The following is a 13,404-nucleotide window of genomic DNA, read 5'->3' as shown; positions in this document are numbered from 1 at the left end:
TTGAAGGAGAGAACTGAAATTAGCCGAGGTGTGATGTAGTTTGCTCATCTCCTTGTTCTCCCCTTTTCCAGCTGCTTTAATTTGACACCTTGAACTCCCCCCCCCACACACCCCTACCCAGAGGGAAGAGGGCGGTTGGTTAACTAGATAGGGGAGTGCAAAGACACAGTGGAATTCATTAAGAACAGCACCCCCTCTTTCCCCTCAGCCTCCCTTCCACTGCTAATGACATCAGAGGTGAGCCGAGATCAGACCAGCCAAAGAGGAAAAAAAGGCAGAGGGGAGAGATGGAGCGGGGGAATTAGAAATATTTTACATCAGTATATTTTAAGTCGCAGCCAGTTCATAGCTCAGCTCACACAGGAGGTGTGCTTCGACTGAACAATCTCTCCCAGGCCTTATTTGCCTGTTTTTTTTTTCCTCTCCAAGTGTATTCCTGCATCCTTTTAACATTCACAGACGTTTCAAAAACTGCTATTTTGCTGCTGACAGTCCTAATGCACTATGATGGTATACCAACAACTGACTGCAGACCTTCAAAAACCCCATTTATGCCGCACTTTGTAGGTTGGATGGAGTGCAATCAGACCTTTTCAACATTGTGATTACCGCGCACTGGCACAGTAATCTCTGGCTGAGGAATTGGTTGGCTAATGGCAGTTTCACAACAGCCATCTATAGGGACCTTGCAGACAGGTAAAGTGGTAGTTGCAAGATATTGAAATGGCCAGTGCTGGTAGGGATGAAAAGCCTTTAAAATGCATTACAGATCTTTTTTTTTTCTTTTTTTTCTCACCAAGGCAGCAGCAGCAGCACCAGCAGCAGAAGAGAGTGTAAGATGAGCAGCTTTATCTTTGCAGAGGCTTAAAACATCAAACACCTCGCTTTTCCCTCGCAGCCACTGAAGCTTGATTTTAGAGCTGGAACAGAAAGTGACTGAGAGCCAAGAAAAGAAAAAAAAAAAGCTCTCGGAGAAAAGCTTAAAAATCCTCCCTGAAACTGTGTCCCAAGACCTTTCAAAAGCTCATTTCCCTTTATCTACCCATGACATTTTTCATGGCGTACTCTCTGGCAAACTATCCAAATCATAAATCCCATTCAAGCTTATTACAGGAGAACTTTTAAAGCTACCCTTCATTAATGTTAATGGTTTTTTTTAGTGGTGGCCAGTGATGGTTAGGACTACATGGCTGCTTTCCCAAGCTTGTTTAACAGCAGCAGACAGAGATGGATGCTTCTTGCAGTCTGATAGGCTCTCGGAGCCATCTATCACCTCCGAGGACCCACCCACAAAGCCAGCGTTCCATAACAAAAGAGCGGGCCAGGAAAGTTCCTGATTGACAGCTTTATGCGTGTGGTGACTAGTCAGACAGCAGAGAGGAGACACGGTATGTGTTTCTGGCCCTTGTGATGGCCCCTCTCTCCCAGAAAATGAGTTGTGAAGAACAGAAAAAAAATAACGAGAGAGTGGGGGAATCAATCAATATGCCGACACGTGAGACAAATGAGAGAATCAAACGCACAGGCACCAGAAATAAATAAATAAACATCCCTGATGCTGCTGAGGAGGTAAAACTAAAAAGGCTAATCAGGCAAATTAAGCTGCCCAGGTACCATAAAGTGGGAATGAAGAGCAGTGTTAAGGCATAAACAGTTATTATCACAAAGATTATTACCCTTACACCTCCAGACTCACTAATTAGCACAATAAACAGCCATACAGTAAAATGTATGGGCAAAGCACACCATAAACCTGCTCCAACATGTAGATACTGCAGATTGAGCCACTGGGGCTGCAGCCACTAAGATAAAAAAAACATTCAAATCTGTGATAACATGGAGTGGGGGGGCTTCTGTCACATGTGTAATGTTTTTTGTTTTGTTTTTCAGTCAGAGTGTGTATGTATGTTTGAAGCACAGACAAAAAGGGAGAAGAAGAGGGAGGACGCGTTCAGAAAAGACACACTAAATTTGGACAGTAAGTAGTATCACCCCGTCGGCGCGGTACACCGCACATTCGCAACGCCCCATTTAACCGCGCACGGCGTTTCCCTCTACTGCCTCCATTTGCATACTTCAGCGGGGCCCTGACGGATGAAGACGGATGGGGCAAAATCAACCTCACTGAAACAACTGTTTTATCAAGGTTAAACTATCCAAGAAGCTCTTAACCCCCGTGCCTTTATCACACTACAGCTCTTCCAATATCAATCTATCAATATGATCTTATCGGAGGGCGGGGTGGGTGAAGACGATCTTCGTAAACTCAAGTAATAGGAGCATAAAGGAATTTTATGTCTTCAGGGGAGGAGACTGTTAAACGTGGTGCTGAAGGACATGTCCAATAAAGCAGGCTGCAAGGTGGTGCCGGCGCAGGAAATAAAAAATAATAGGAGCAGGGGAGATGTCTGCCTTAAGGAGTAGAGCAGTAAGGTTGCTGGTTCAATTCTTAAGTAAGTAAAGTACACACCGGGCATGTGTGAATCTACGTACACTCCGGCCCCTGCAACTGGCATTTGTTTTAGAGTTCATTTTCAGGTTTAACGTACCATCAGTGCATTCATCAACTGCTTGAACACCAAACAGATGAACTTTGACCAATCAGCGACTTGGTAGTTACTTATGAGAAGCGTCCTTTCCAAGTCACAGAAGTGCCAACCGAATGAAAAGTGATCGTAAAGGAGAAATTAATAATTCTGGTTGGTGGTAACCCTAACCCGGAATTATATGACAAGTCTTTCATATATAAAGCTGTGATAGAAAAAGCCTGGAGCAAGATTTGGACTGCTTCAAATTTCGCCCCAAGCCTCGTTCAACTGTAGGTGGTGGACAACCACTAAGTGAACAGCAAAAAAACAAAAGAAGAAGAAGCCCCTCCGTGGTGCTACCCGCTTGTCTGGTTTGAACACCGTATGCTGAAAGTGTGTTCATGAAATCGTGTATTGCAGGGTTTCGAACACGCAACACATACCTGATGTGCACGTGTTACATGTTCAAGAATGCCTTTTAGGATATGGTGTACACACACTGTACGGTTTCTGCCCGACGCAAGGGCACAGACCTACAGTCAGAAGAGGTTGGTGCAAAATGTTGAAGAGGTGAAAATGTCACAAATTTTGCTCTAGGCTTTTTATTTTTGCAGCTCTATTCTGATACATAAAAAAACTTGGTGTCATAGAATTTTGGCCAAAAACAAAATGCAATTATTGATTTCTTCTTCATGATTGATTTTTAAAGTTGGCAATTCTGTGTTTTGAAAAGGACGCCACCCATGCGTTACTACCAAAGCCGACCGAGGCCCTGGTTAAAAACTTTCAGTGCGCGTTCAAGGGCCTGGAAACGGAATTAAAAATGTGCGTAGCGATGCATGAATGTAAGGATTTTAAATGCAGAAGCCCAAAAAGCCCATATGCGTGCATTAAACATAAACTTTTCACTGGAAGCAGTCGCTCAAACGCACGTTTCCAAGCCTGGTGTGAACGCAGCATTAGAGTTGCCTGATTATGAAACTTTTCCTAAACACCAACGATTCCCAGGAGAGCGCTCCATTCCAGGGAAGCTGGATGGATGGTTCCTTCATTTCCTTTGCTTTTCTTCTGAAAAGTAACACACACACGCACGTCTTGAAATAATAATCGCTCGTGTGCTTCATGTAAAACGACAGTTCTCGTCCTGCGAGGTTAAACTTGCCTCCCTATTTTGGGAACAATGATATGTAGCCGTTTTTGAACAGAGCCCGTTTGTGTTCCTCAGATAACCACATGCTTGTCTTTATGAGCAGACATGCACACATAAAGTGATTTCCTGGGGAATTTCCGTCAACAGCAGACACTTCACAGACGAAAAGACAATCAAAGACGAAAATGCCAATAATAAATAAAGTGAAGAGAGCGGCTTCCTCCAGTATCCTTTCCTGGAAATAAGGTATTTGTATCTTTGGGCCATCTCGATGTAACACACACAGCAAGGCTAAAATAAAAGGTAATGCAACACATCGTTTCCTGTGAATTAGTCAGATGTAAAATGAGAGTTTTGCTGTTACTACACTGACCGGTTTGTATTTCTTACATGGCAACAGCACTTGCTGGAAAAAAAACCAAAAACAACGTAAATCAGTGTTGAAACATGTAACTAAGATTACGTCTGCTTCTATTCAACTCTTCTTTTACGAGACATCGCTGCTGATGTAATTACAAACCCATACACAAAAAGTGCAAATTGCTGACAGCACACACACACAAGCCCACGTGAGTCCACAAATCATAAGAGCAAACTACCTCCCCTTCTTACTTTTGATCTTTGAAGGGTAAAAACGCCGTTAGGAGTGGCTTGGTAATAAATGAACAGAAGTATATAATTTGCTGATTATGCTCAAGTAGAAAAAGAAAATGACAGCAATTAACATAATTTCAGTAGGAGTTAACTGTCCAGAACTAACATCGCCAAAGGCAAGCTGGCAGACAGAAGGCACAGAGGAAATCCGCTGCTTTCCCTCCTTGGGTCGAGATGCAGACTTCTGCAGAACTGGGAAGCAGCGAGGAGGCATCGGCGGGTTATCAATCCTTGTTGCTTTTGCAGGAAGAATTATTTACAGCAATATAACTGAGTTGTAGCTGGATTTTACATCAAAAATAAAGAGCCTGGTGTGGATATAAAGCCAGTCTTCCAAAAAATACCATTTCTAACACAAAATGTCAGCTCTTTCAAAATGGTTTCGAGAAGGATGTAACGATTCATTTTTATTCAATTCATATCATAATTAGTGGTTGCCGATACGATTCATAGTCCATATCGGTTCATTTAAAACAATATGATTTGCCGACCTAAAATCGATCCAGGACATCTTTAGCCAAAACTTCCACCAGTGTGACTCATAGATAATTACCTGGGTAGTGAACAGTGCAGGTGAAGTTTTCCAGATTCCTTGTACTTCTTGCATAAATTATCAAGTGTAAATTAAATATGTGTACAAACAAACAAGTAAACAGGAATTAATCACAAATCCATTTACATTTTAGCTTTATAAAGTTCAGTCCACTGGTGTTAAAATATCAAAATGATGCAAATGGAACATTATTAGAACATTCTACTGTCTGGTCACAGGTCTTTGCAAAATTCAAAGTGTCTCCGAACATTGGACTGGAATAACGGCTTGATCATAATTTGCTGACATCACATCTGTGTTGTCCGCTGTGACACTTTCAAATTTTTTTTTTGAAAATGTTATGTCTTAATCCATACGTTATTTTCCAATATCGATTATAATCGATTCATTTCATTTTGAAACAATTTTTTAATGGTATAACAACTTCCATGAGACAGATTGATCAGATTGGATTGTAGTAATATAAACCAATTCATCTATTAAATCGATTCATCATTACAGCCCTAAATTTCAATCATTTTTAAGTTGCAAACTTAATATAAGTAGAAACAACATATTATAGTCCATTAGCTTTCTAATAGTAGTTTATTGTTAGAAATCATTGTTTTTGAGGCCACAAACGCCACAAGTAGCAGACATGAGGGCACCTTTCTGCTCATCTTAACATTGCCAGGCAACCAGATCAAGCGTCGACCTCTGTTAACAGTCATGCTCTCACCCTAGTGTGCTAAATGCTACCTGTGGTGTCACATCTGCCCCAGAAAGGGATCCAAAACCGCAATCCACCGCCACTCCCCCCCTTGTTGCGACTCTAAGGGCTCAATGGAATTAGCAGCAACCATCCCAAGAGACACTCTGGCTTTTCTTTTTTTTTCCCTGTTGGTGCCCTCCAACAGCTTCTCTGCCACTGAAATAGCAGACACCACTCACAGGGTGAAAATAGCCAGACTGTTTGATTTTAAAGCCACAAAACAAGTCTTTGTGTGGCTAAATTTATCATCGCTCTCCACTGCAGCGTTTGTGTCTTTCTTTACAGTTCAATATCCCCTCTCCCCTTTTCTGCGTGTGTCAGTGCTGCTCTTTGTCTGCGCCTTTCCTTCCAGTGAAGGTGCCGAGGTTACCAAGGCTCATCTGTGGCCCCTTTGTCTCTCACGGCAACGGCAAGGTTTATTAACATAAATTAGAATAGCTCACCGAGAGAGTACCCGGTCTCTATGCGTTACCCACGGCAACCTCTCCTCCACTCAATCCACCTGAGCATGTGTGTGTGTGTGTGTTTGTGCATGCATTTGTGTGTGATACAAAGAAACCGGCGGATTGGGAGTGAGTAAGGGAACACACTCCCCTGCATCTAAATGTGAAGCGACTCTGAAATGAGGGAGACACATCCACACCCATCTCTCCCCTGTCCTGATTAAAATAAATGGTGCTATCTGCACTGCATGACTCACTACACCATGGCATTACTATCAGTAATTGAAACATCCAATCACTACCAAGCCATCAGCCTTACTGCTCTTCCCCATCTGACTCGGTGTCACCTGATTGAACAAGCGACTGTACTGCACGCAGTACAAGACATGAGCTTATGCAGAGGAAAGCTGCAGGAAGACAAGGAGATTTTTCCATGACATTTGTGCACGCACAAAGTGGCGTTAAATGTGTGTGTACCACTTGACATCCTAAGCAGATATCCAGCGAAAGTCGGCGGACTCATTGATTGGTGTTGATTCCATCTGGGCAGCGAGCAGCGACTGACAGAGGATCTAAGCCGCTGCGAAAGGCAACCATTAATCTTGGTCCTGTTTAAGCAGCATGTATTAATTTATGTCATTTTTACTAAGTCAGCCAGGGAAGAGTGCCTGCAATCTTATGTTTGACTGTTCATCGAAGTCAGGGGGGGTCTTTTGTACGACCCCAGCGGGCTGCCAACACGCCACTTACATCTTAGTGGCGGGGTGCCAGAAAACACACCTCCATCAAAGCGCCTAGGCCAATCTGAAAGCACAAGTTACTTTTTTTAGACATAAAAGGGCCATAACTCTCCATTCAAACGGTGACAAAGCCGCCGCCGAGCGCCAATAACCACAAAGACTTTACCTCTATAATAAAAGCCAGAGCCTAAACAGCAAAATTCAAAGCCGTTTGAACATATCCAGACTATAAACATCTCAATAATAAGATCTGCAGGTGTTTCAACTCCAAAACCGGGAGGATATATGCCTTTACCAGACGTTTTCTGCGGGCCAATTCAATGAGACCGCACAAAATCCAATCAAATCCAAACAGCACCAATAAGGAAAACAATGGCGGAGGCAATTGCAGCGGCAATAATGTCACCGGAGCTGTTTTGTAGATGCTAAAAGCTACTCTAGAGACAAACATCTGATAAAAAAGAAACTCCACTCCGCCATAGAGGAAATTTCCTCCCTAAAACAATTTTATATTCGATAAGTGGGAAGGCATTCTTAGTGTAATGGATCTAAATATGATCTCTGTCAGAAAACGAGGATCCAAGTCGTGTATAAAAGCCCAGAGTTCTGTGGCCAGTAGTGCTGCATCAGATCTTCAGACTGAAGAGCACAGCTGATAAAGTAACTTAATTCATAATCCTCTAAGTTAGGTGGGAAAAAAAACATTTGTCCTTCTATTACATTCTTTTAAATGTCAAAATATTTATGTTCAGAAATGCACACTTAGTTTCCTGGGGGGAAAAAAAAAGATAAATCACGTCTGCAAACATTTTAAGCTGTCAAGTAAAATACAAATGAATATTTTCGACAATCGCATAAAATAACACACTTTTCTTTCATTTTGCATCTTTCTTTGCAAACATGCACAGACTCACATCGCCACACAGAACATGTCCATTCTACAGCCAGATCTGCTATCACGGCTAATTACTGCTCCCACCTCAGATATACGGGGCTGTAATTACCCTCTTAAAACATGATTAACATGTCTCAATTAAGCCAGTCAACATTTGCATAATATATTAGCTGTCCTAATTGCAAGTGAGTTTACATCAGAGGACAGGGAACTGTAGAAATACTAGCTGTTGCATCTGAAGTGCTCTGATATTGCAGAGAGAATAAGGATATCAAAGTAGTTTCTGGGACTAAAAGGGGTTCCCAGGCTATTTTTATATCCTATAATTCAATTTAAAGGCAAAACTAAAGTTACAATCTGCACTTCCTACAGAAAAAAATATACAACAGGCTTCTTATTATTCACTTGGATGAACAACTCTGGTAAGAAGAGGAAGAGTTTCCTATAAACACACAAATCAAAGGCCGCTTTAGTCGGGAAAACTTCACCTCACCACTTTTGAAGTTATTTATTTGAGGTTATTTATGAGAGAACAGACACAGTCCTGTTTGGTCTTATTTCCGTGGAAACTAAAACATGGGAGAATAAACTGCTGCTTCTGCACTTCCAAGCCGGGGACAGATATAAAGTCTCCCAGCTCACACGGGGAAACCAAGGACATAGCCATTAGTTTCAGGACAGCGCCACATCGGAGACTAATGCCTCCATCTGTCACTGGAGATGAGAGGAGAGTAACAAAGAGAGGCAACACTAACCCCTGAACTCATCATGGACGACCATGTCAATTAAATACTGAAAAACAGCAGCATTGGGAGTCATAGTGACCAGTTGATCCACTGCTACTCATCAAGGACCGCCATCATTGTTTAATGTGGATGTTATAGGAAATGGTACAAATAGCTATTTGGCAATATAACGCCACACCTGTAAGGTTCTTTGAGAATTATTTGATTTAGCAACCAGCTATCTCATTTATTGCTTTTTCCCTCTCCTTTCTAACTTATAGCAAAAGGATTCTAATTTAAAAATTAAAAATAAATGCTTTAAAAACCCACACAAATCTTCTTTTGATATATTTTAAAAGCATTCCCATAGGTCTTTTAATTATGATTGTGCCGTTGTTAGCTAAAATCACAAACCTGTGTCGTTTAAAGCGGCAGGAGTTTTGTCTCAGAGTTGTAGGCGGGACTATTGGCACGGAGCAACCCCGCCCCCCTTCCCCTCCCCGTTGCTTAGAGCTCAGAGCAGGGAGCTTGTGGCCCAACCAGCGTATTTTTCACATCTTTTTAAATAGAATTTTTTGTGATTTTTTTTTCAGTGATTTGGTTAAGAAAATGACTCAGAAATGCGAATTCTGGTTTAATTTTCTTAGTTTATGTCCTCCATCATAGAAAAAAATGCGACAAGAACCTGCTAAAAACACCAAAAACACATTTCTCATTGGAATGGGTCTGATTTTAAGGAGCACTTTTGAAGTAAATGCTATTTCTTTAAGACAAAACGGGAAGTCGGTAAGAGCAGAACATTTTCCCAGCAGGAGTGGTGAAATGTCTGGAGGGAATTCTAGTTAGCAGGATGGACTGATTCAGCAGGTCTCCAGCTTTGATAAGTTCAAGCGTTGTAATGCATTATCCATCTGATTACATTAGTCATGCAGGAGCTCTCCATCTGACCCAATCCTGCATGGAAGTAATGCGAGGCTGCTGACACAGAGAGGCCTGACTAAACAGTCCCAAGCTTACAGATAGAGAGCCATGCCGAGGGAGGAAAGGGGGGGTTGGAGGTGGAGGGAGAGTAGGCCATGAAATTTGACACCCAGAAACACTGACTTGGTGTCTGGCTTCCCTTACTTAGTCAACCTGTACGTGCCAGCTTCCCTCGCCATTATGGTTCCACGCAAACAAAGACGCTCCCCAGTTCTCTTTGCAGGAAGTGAGGCAGGAAAGCAAAATTCAAAGTGTTGCAGGAACTCCGCGAACAATGATGGCAGCTTAAAAGAGGTGGGAGACTGGGGCAAACATTTCGCTGAAGTACAACCTCCGCTGCTTTCGCTAGTAACACAAGCCTTTGCCGTTGGTTTTCGCAGAAGCCAGTATGTGAACCTGAGCTTGTTTAAACTTGCTAAATACTCTAGCGCCGTGACATGGGAACGACCCCGGCACAAAAAAAACAGGCAGCGGGGTGGTGTGGGGTCATCAGTTAAGGCCTGCTCTGTCCGCTATTGGCATGTGCCTTGTTTGTCAGCTGCCTGCCAATGGACACCTCACTGCGGCAATGACCCATATTGCTGCTGTCAACACTCACACACCCTGATATACAAAGAACAAGAGGTGCACACTGCTTGCATGTGAATAACCACATGCAGTGAATGCTAAGTGACGTTATAATTTTTTTTTTTTAATGCTTCTCTCTTTTTTTTTGTAAAGAGGTTGTTCGAATTTGAATTCCTGCACTTGTCTGCTACTGCCTGCACCTCTCCTCAGACACATTCTGACTGCAACGATGTAAAAAGCAAGGAGAAGCGGATGCTTTATAAAGAATACAAAAAAGTCCTGACGAATTACAGGCTGTACTCCTCTAGCATACACCGCACTCAGCACATTTGGCTGTAAATGCCATGGTGAAGGTTTGAGTCATTTTCTCTGTCACTGCAGTGAAAGGATTTTCAGTCTCGTCTGCACAAACCCTCCTGAGCAGAGATGAGCCGCAGCCCAGCTCTTCACACACAGACAGGAGAAGAAGATACTTTCTCTTTATTTAGATATACATTTTTTTTTTAAAGCAAAAAATTTCTCCAGCAGGGAGAAATCATTCACCTCTTTTAAAATGTGTTCTGGGAGTTTACTGATTTAAGGTTTGCAGTTGGGGGGGGAAGAATAACAGAGAAAAAAGGCAAGCGGCGGTGAAACATGTTAATTTCCAAACTTGGTACTGAACAGAGGGGAGGACAATTTGCAGACTGAGGGGAGCCTCTTTCTTGTCAGAGGCTCTCTGTAATCCTGGTTGCCAAAAACGGTGGGAAGAGAGGAGAGGCAGGGGGGAAAAGCCAGGAAAAGGTCCAAGTCACTTTGTTCTTCTTTTTGGAAACGAACTCTGGTTGAACCCAAGGAGACGCCAGACAGTTTACAAAGGACCCTGCATTGCTCTTTCACTTTTCCAAGCACTGCAATTTAGAAACAGGGCCCCAACCTACTGCAGCTTCCTGTACTCGGGCTGCAGCCGGTGAAAATCTCAAGTGTCTACAAGTTCTTTCTCCTGTTTTTGGCCAAAACCTTTTCCAGAGTCTGACTCATGCGAAGGAAATGTCAGTGAAATACAATTCCTGTTATATTGAAGGCAACAATATCGCCTCCGTGCACCTCAGTCCTTGTGTTTATCCGTAGCCATTTCAGATGGCTGAGACGAGACGAGACAGCAGACAAAGTGGCAAGGCTCTCTCAATAACTGCACAGACAGCTTCAATGTTCTCAGATAAAGCAATATTGGATATTTTTGTTTTATTTCCTCCCTTGAAAAGCAGCAATCTGCCACAGCCCTCAGAGAATATTCACAGACTTTCATCACATGAGCCATGCTTCTTTTGATCTGCTGTCAAGTCAATAGAATTCACACATCCTTTTTCCTGATCTTGACCCAAACATAAACAGAAAATCCCTCTGACCTGCCTCTGCATGAAAAAGAGTTAAGCCATGGGTCTAAAAACCCAACAGATCTCCACACGTAAAAAAAAATATACATTATCCCGCATAGCTTTTGAAAATAATCACAGCCACATGTTTGTGCAGCAGCAAACCAGCTTTCCTCAGCAACACAAACCTGAAACACTGCCACCAATAAAAAAAAAAAACTCACCTGTTTTCTCCTTAATTTCACACAACACGTTGAAGAGAGCAGGTTTCATTCTGTGGCAGTTGAGTGCATGTTTCCTACACAGAGGACATAAAGAAATTCCACATCAGTTAAACACATGGAAACCAACAAATAGGTAAACAAAAACAAGTGGTGCCCTTTATCTAAAGTCACACATGATGCTTTTTTAAATTACAAAATGAAATAGCATGCTTTTGATTCAATTTATTCATTTCTTTCAATTATCTTGGTGATTTACGCAGTGAACACGTTGGAAAAGTTCATTTTTTTGCACAAAAATGTAACAGATGCATTGTTTTAAAAGATGTTTGATTGTTAATTTAATGGTATTTCTATAACTATAGAGGAGGACTTGCATGGTTTTATTATGGCGTGTCTTTTTTAACAAAGCAAAAGACTCCCAGTGGAAGAAGTGAGGTACCAAACAGCTCCGCATCCGAAACAGGTCGTTTCCCCCATCTGCGCAAATTACGCGCAAAGGCTTCTTTACAAGCCAAAGTGTGAACATAAAAGTTGTTACACATCTAAAATTAGAAGCGTGTCAAGTTTTTTAAGGTGTTTTTTGTTTCCCGCTTTCGCACAGCCACGGCACTTCAGAGGGCGTTAATGCTTTCATTTAGGCACTCAGTCAGGGCGCAAAGCGCTGTTCTGATCACCCGGCTGCATCCCCCCCAAAAAATGTGCAAGTGTGGATCCTCACCTCGCCTGCGCCTCGTCTAAGCTTTGGTCTGTGATGGTCATTATCTGCTGTAATATGTCTCCGATGTCCTGCTTTCTCCCCTCTCCGTCCGTCCCCGCCGTGCCATCCTGCATATGCTGCGCCAGGCCGGGGTGTCCGGCCATGCCTACCCCGTGAGAGTGCATCAGTCGAGGCTGCTCGTCCATCCTTGAACACGGTCCCAGCTGCCGCCCCTCCAACTTTTAGATTTTGATATCAAGAGGGGAGGGGGAAGAAGAAGAAGCGAAAATATCCTCGGAAATTCCTCTGGTTCCCCCGCGTCTGTCTCAGCCCCGACACTCCTCCTTTTCCTTGGTAAGCTTTTCTGGATTTGGGAGGAGGGACACCGACAGCCCCTCTCTATCTCTCTCGGTCTTTCTCCCCGCCAGCTGAGATGAAATCTGAGCTGAATCGCCGCTTTCGGCTCTGGCCACTCCTGTGCCGTACTGTATGGGAAGAAGAAAAACAGGATTGAACATTAAAGGCTCCTAATCTGATTAAAAGTGGAGCGCGTAGAGCTCCTCTTATGAAACCTCCGACATACTCGAGCTGGACGTGCCAAAACGCGCTCAAGACGCAACTTGCCTGGGAAGGATTTGGACACGAAGTAGCCACCAACTGTTATTGTTTCGCTTATGTCTGCTAACTGACTCATAATCAGAGTATGGATGGAAAAAAAGCCTCCGCCCCTAAAGCCACGATTGGAGAAGAAGGAGCGCGCAAGTCCCACCTCGATGATCCTCTCCCAAAACGTCAATCATCCTCCTGGGGAAGGTGGGACATAGTAATAAACATTAAGAGATGTGACCGGACCGGGTGGCAATGCAGTGATGGATAGAGAGTGAATATGTAGCCTAATAAATAATTGTGAGTGGCAGTGGAGCTCTGACCCAACAGGACAGCGTGGCGCAGCGGAAAAGACACTCTGTCAGCCGGTCTATATATTTTCCTGCTGAATATTTACATCCGTGTAATCAGTCAAAGGAATCATAAATCAGGAGGAATTTATTGAAAAATGCAGCAGTTTGTGGAAAGAATTTCATACATCTTGTGCTGGTGTGGGTTCATGACGCCACGGCAACAAATTCCACAAACAAAGATG

At 42.9% G+C, this 13,404-nt stretch overlaps 1 protein-coding gene across 10 annotated transcripts in view; it reads right to left on the bottom strand.

Annotated features, from left to right (window-relative positions):
• pbx1a (pre-B-cell leukemia homeobox 1a) overlaps window positions 1-13,028 on the bottom strand; it is a 52,579-nt gene extending 39,551 nt beyond the window's left edge. For 7 of the 10 annotated variants that reach the window (XR_002875065.2, XR_013650683.1, XM_023964994.2 and 4 more), the window contains exons 1-3: window positions 12,847-12,984; window positions 12,285-12,748; window positions 11,567-11,640 (exon numbers count right to left, since the gene is read on the bottom strand). Coding sequence is in view for 8 of the 10 variants with exons in the window: in XM_023964994.2 (XP_023820762.1) it covers window positions 11,567-11,640; window positions 12,285-12,469 (259 nt within the window). In the remaining 2 variants the exon portion in view is untranslated. Of the gene's footprint in view, window positions 1-11,566; window positions 11,641-12,284; window positions 12,749-12,846 lie in introns of all 10 variants that reach the window. The other 3 variants (XM_023964995.2, XM_078935219.1, XM_078935221.1) reach the window with 1 other exon arrangement.
• Window positions 13,029-13,404: the final 376 nt, after the last annotated feature.

The sequence above is a fragment of the Oryzias latipes genome, chromosome 17 (assembly GCF_053564925.1).
Source record: "Oryzias latipes strain Hd-rR chromosome 17, Olatipes_Hd-rR_3.1".
NCBI classification, from domain to species: Eukaryota; Metazoa; Chordata; class Actinopteri; order Beloniformes; family Adrianichthyidae; genus Oryzias; species Oryzias latipes.
The sequence above is the reverse complement of the archived record's forward strand: the minus strand, read 5'-3'. Positions and strand labels throughout refer to the sequence as shown.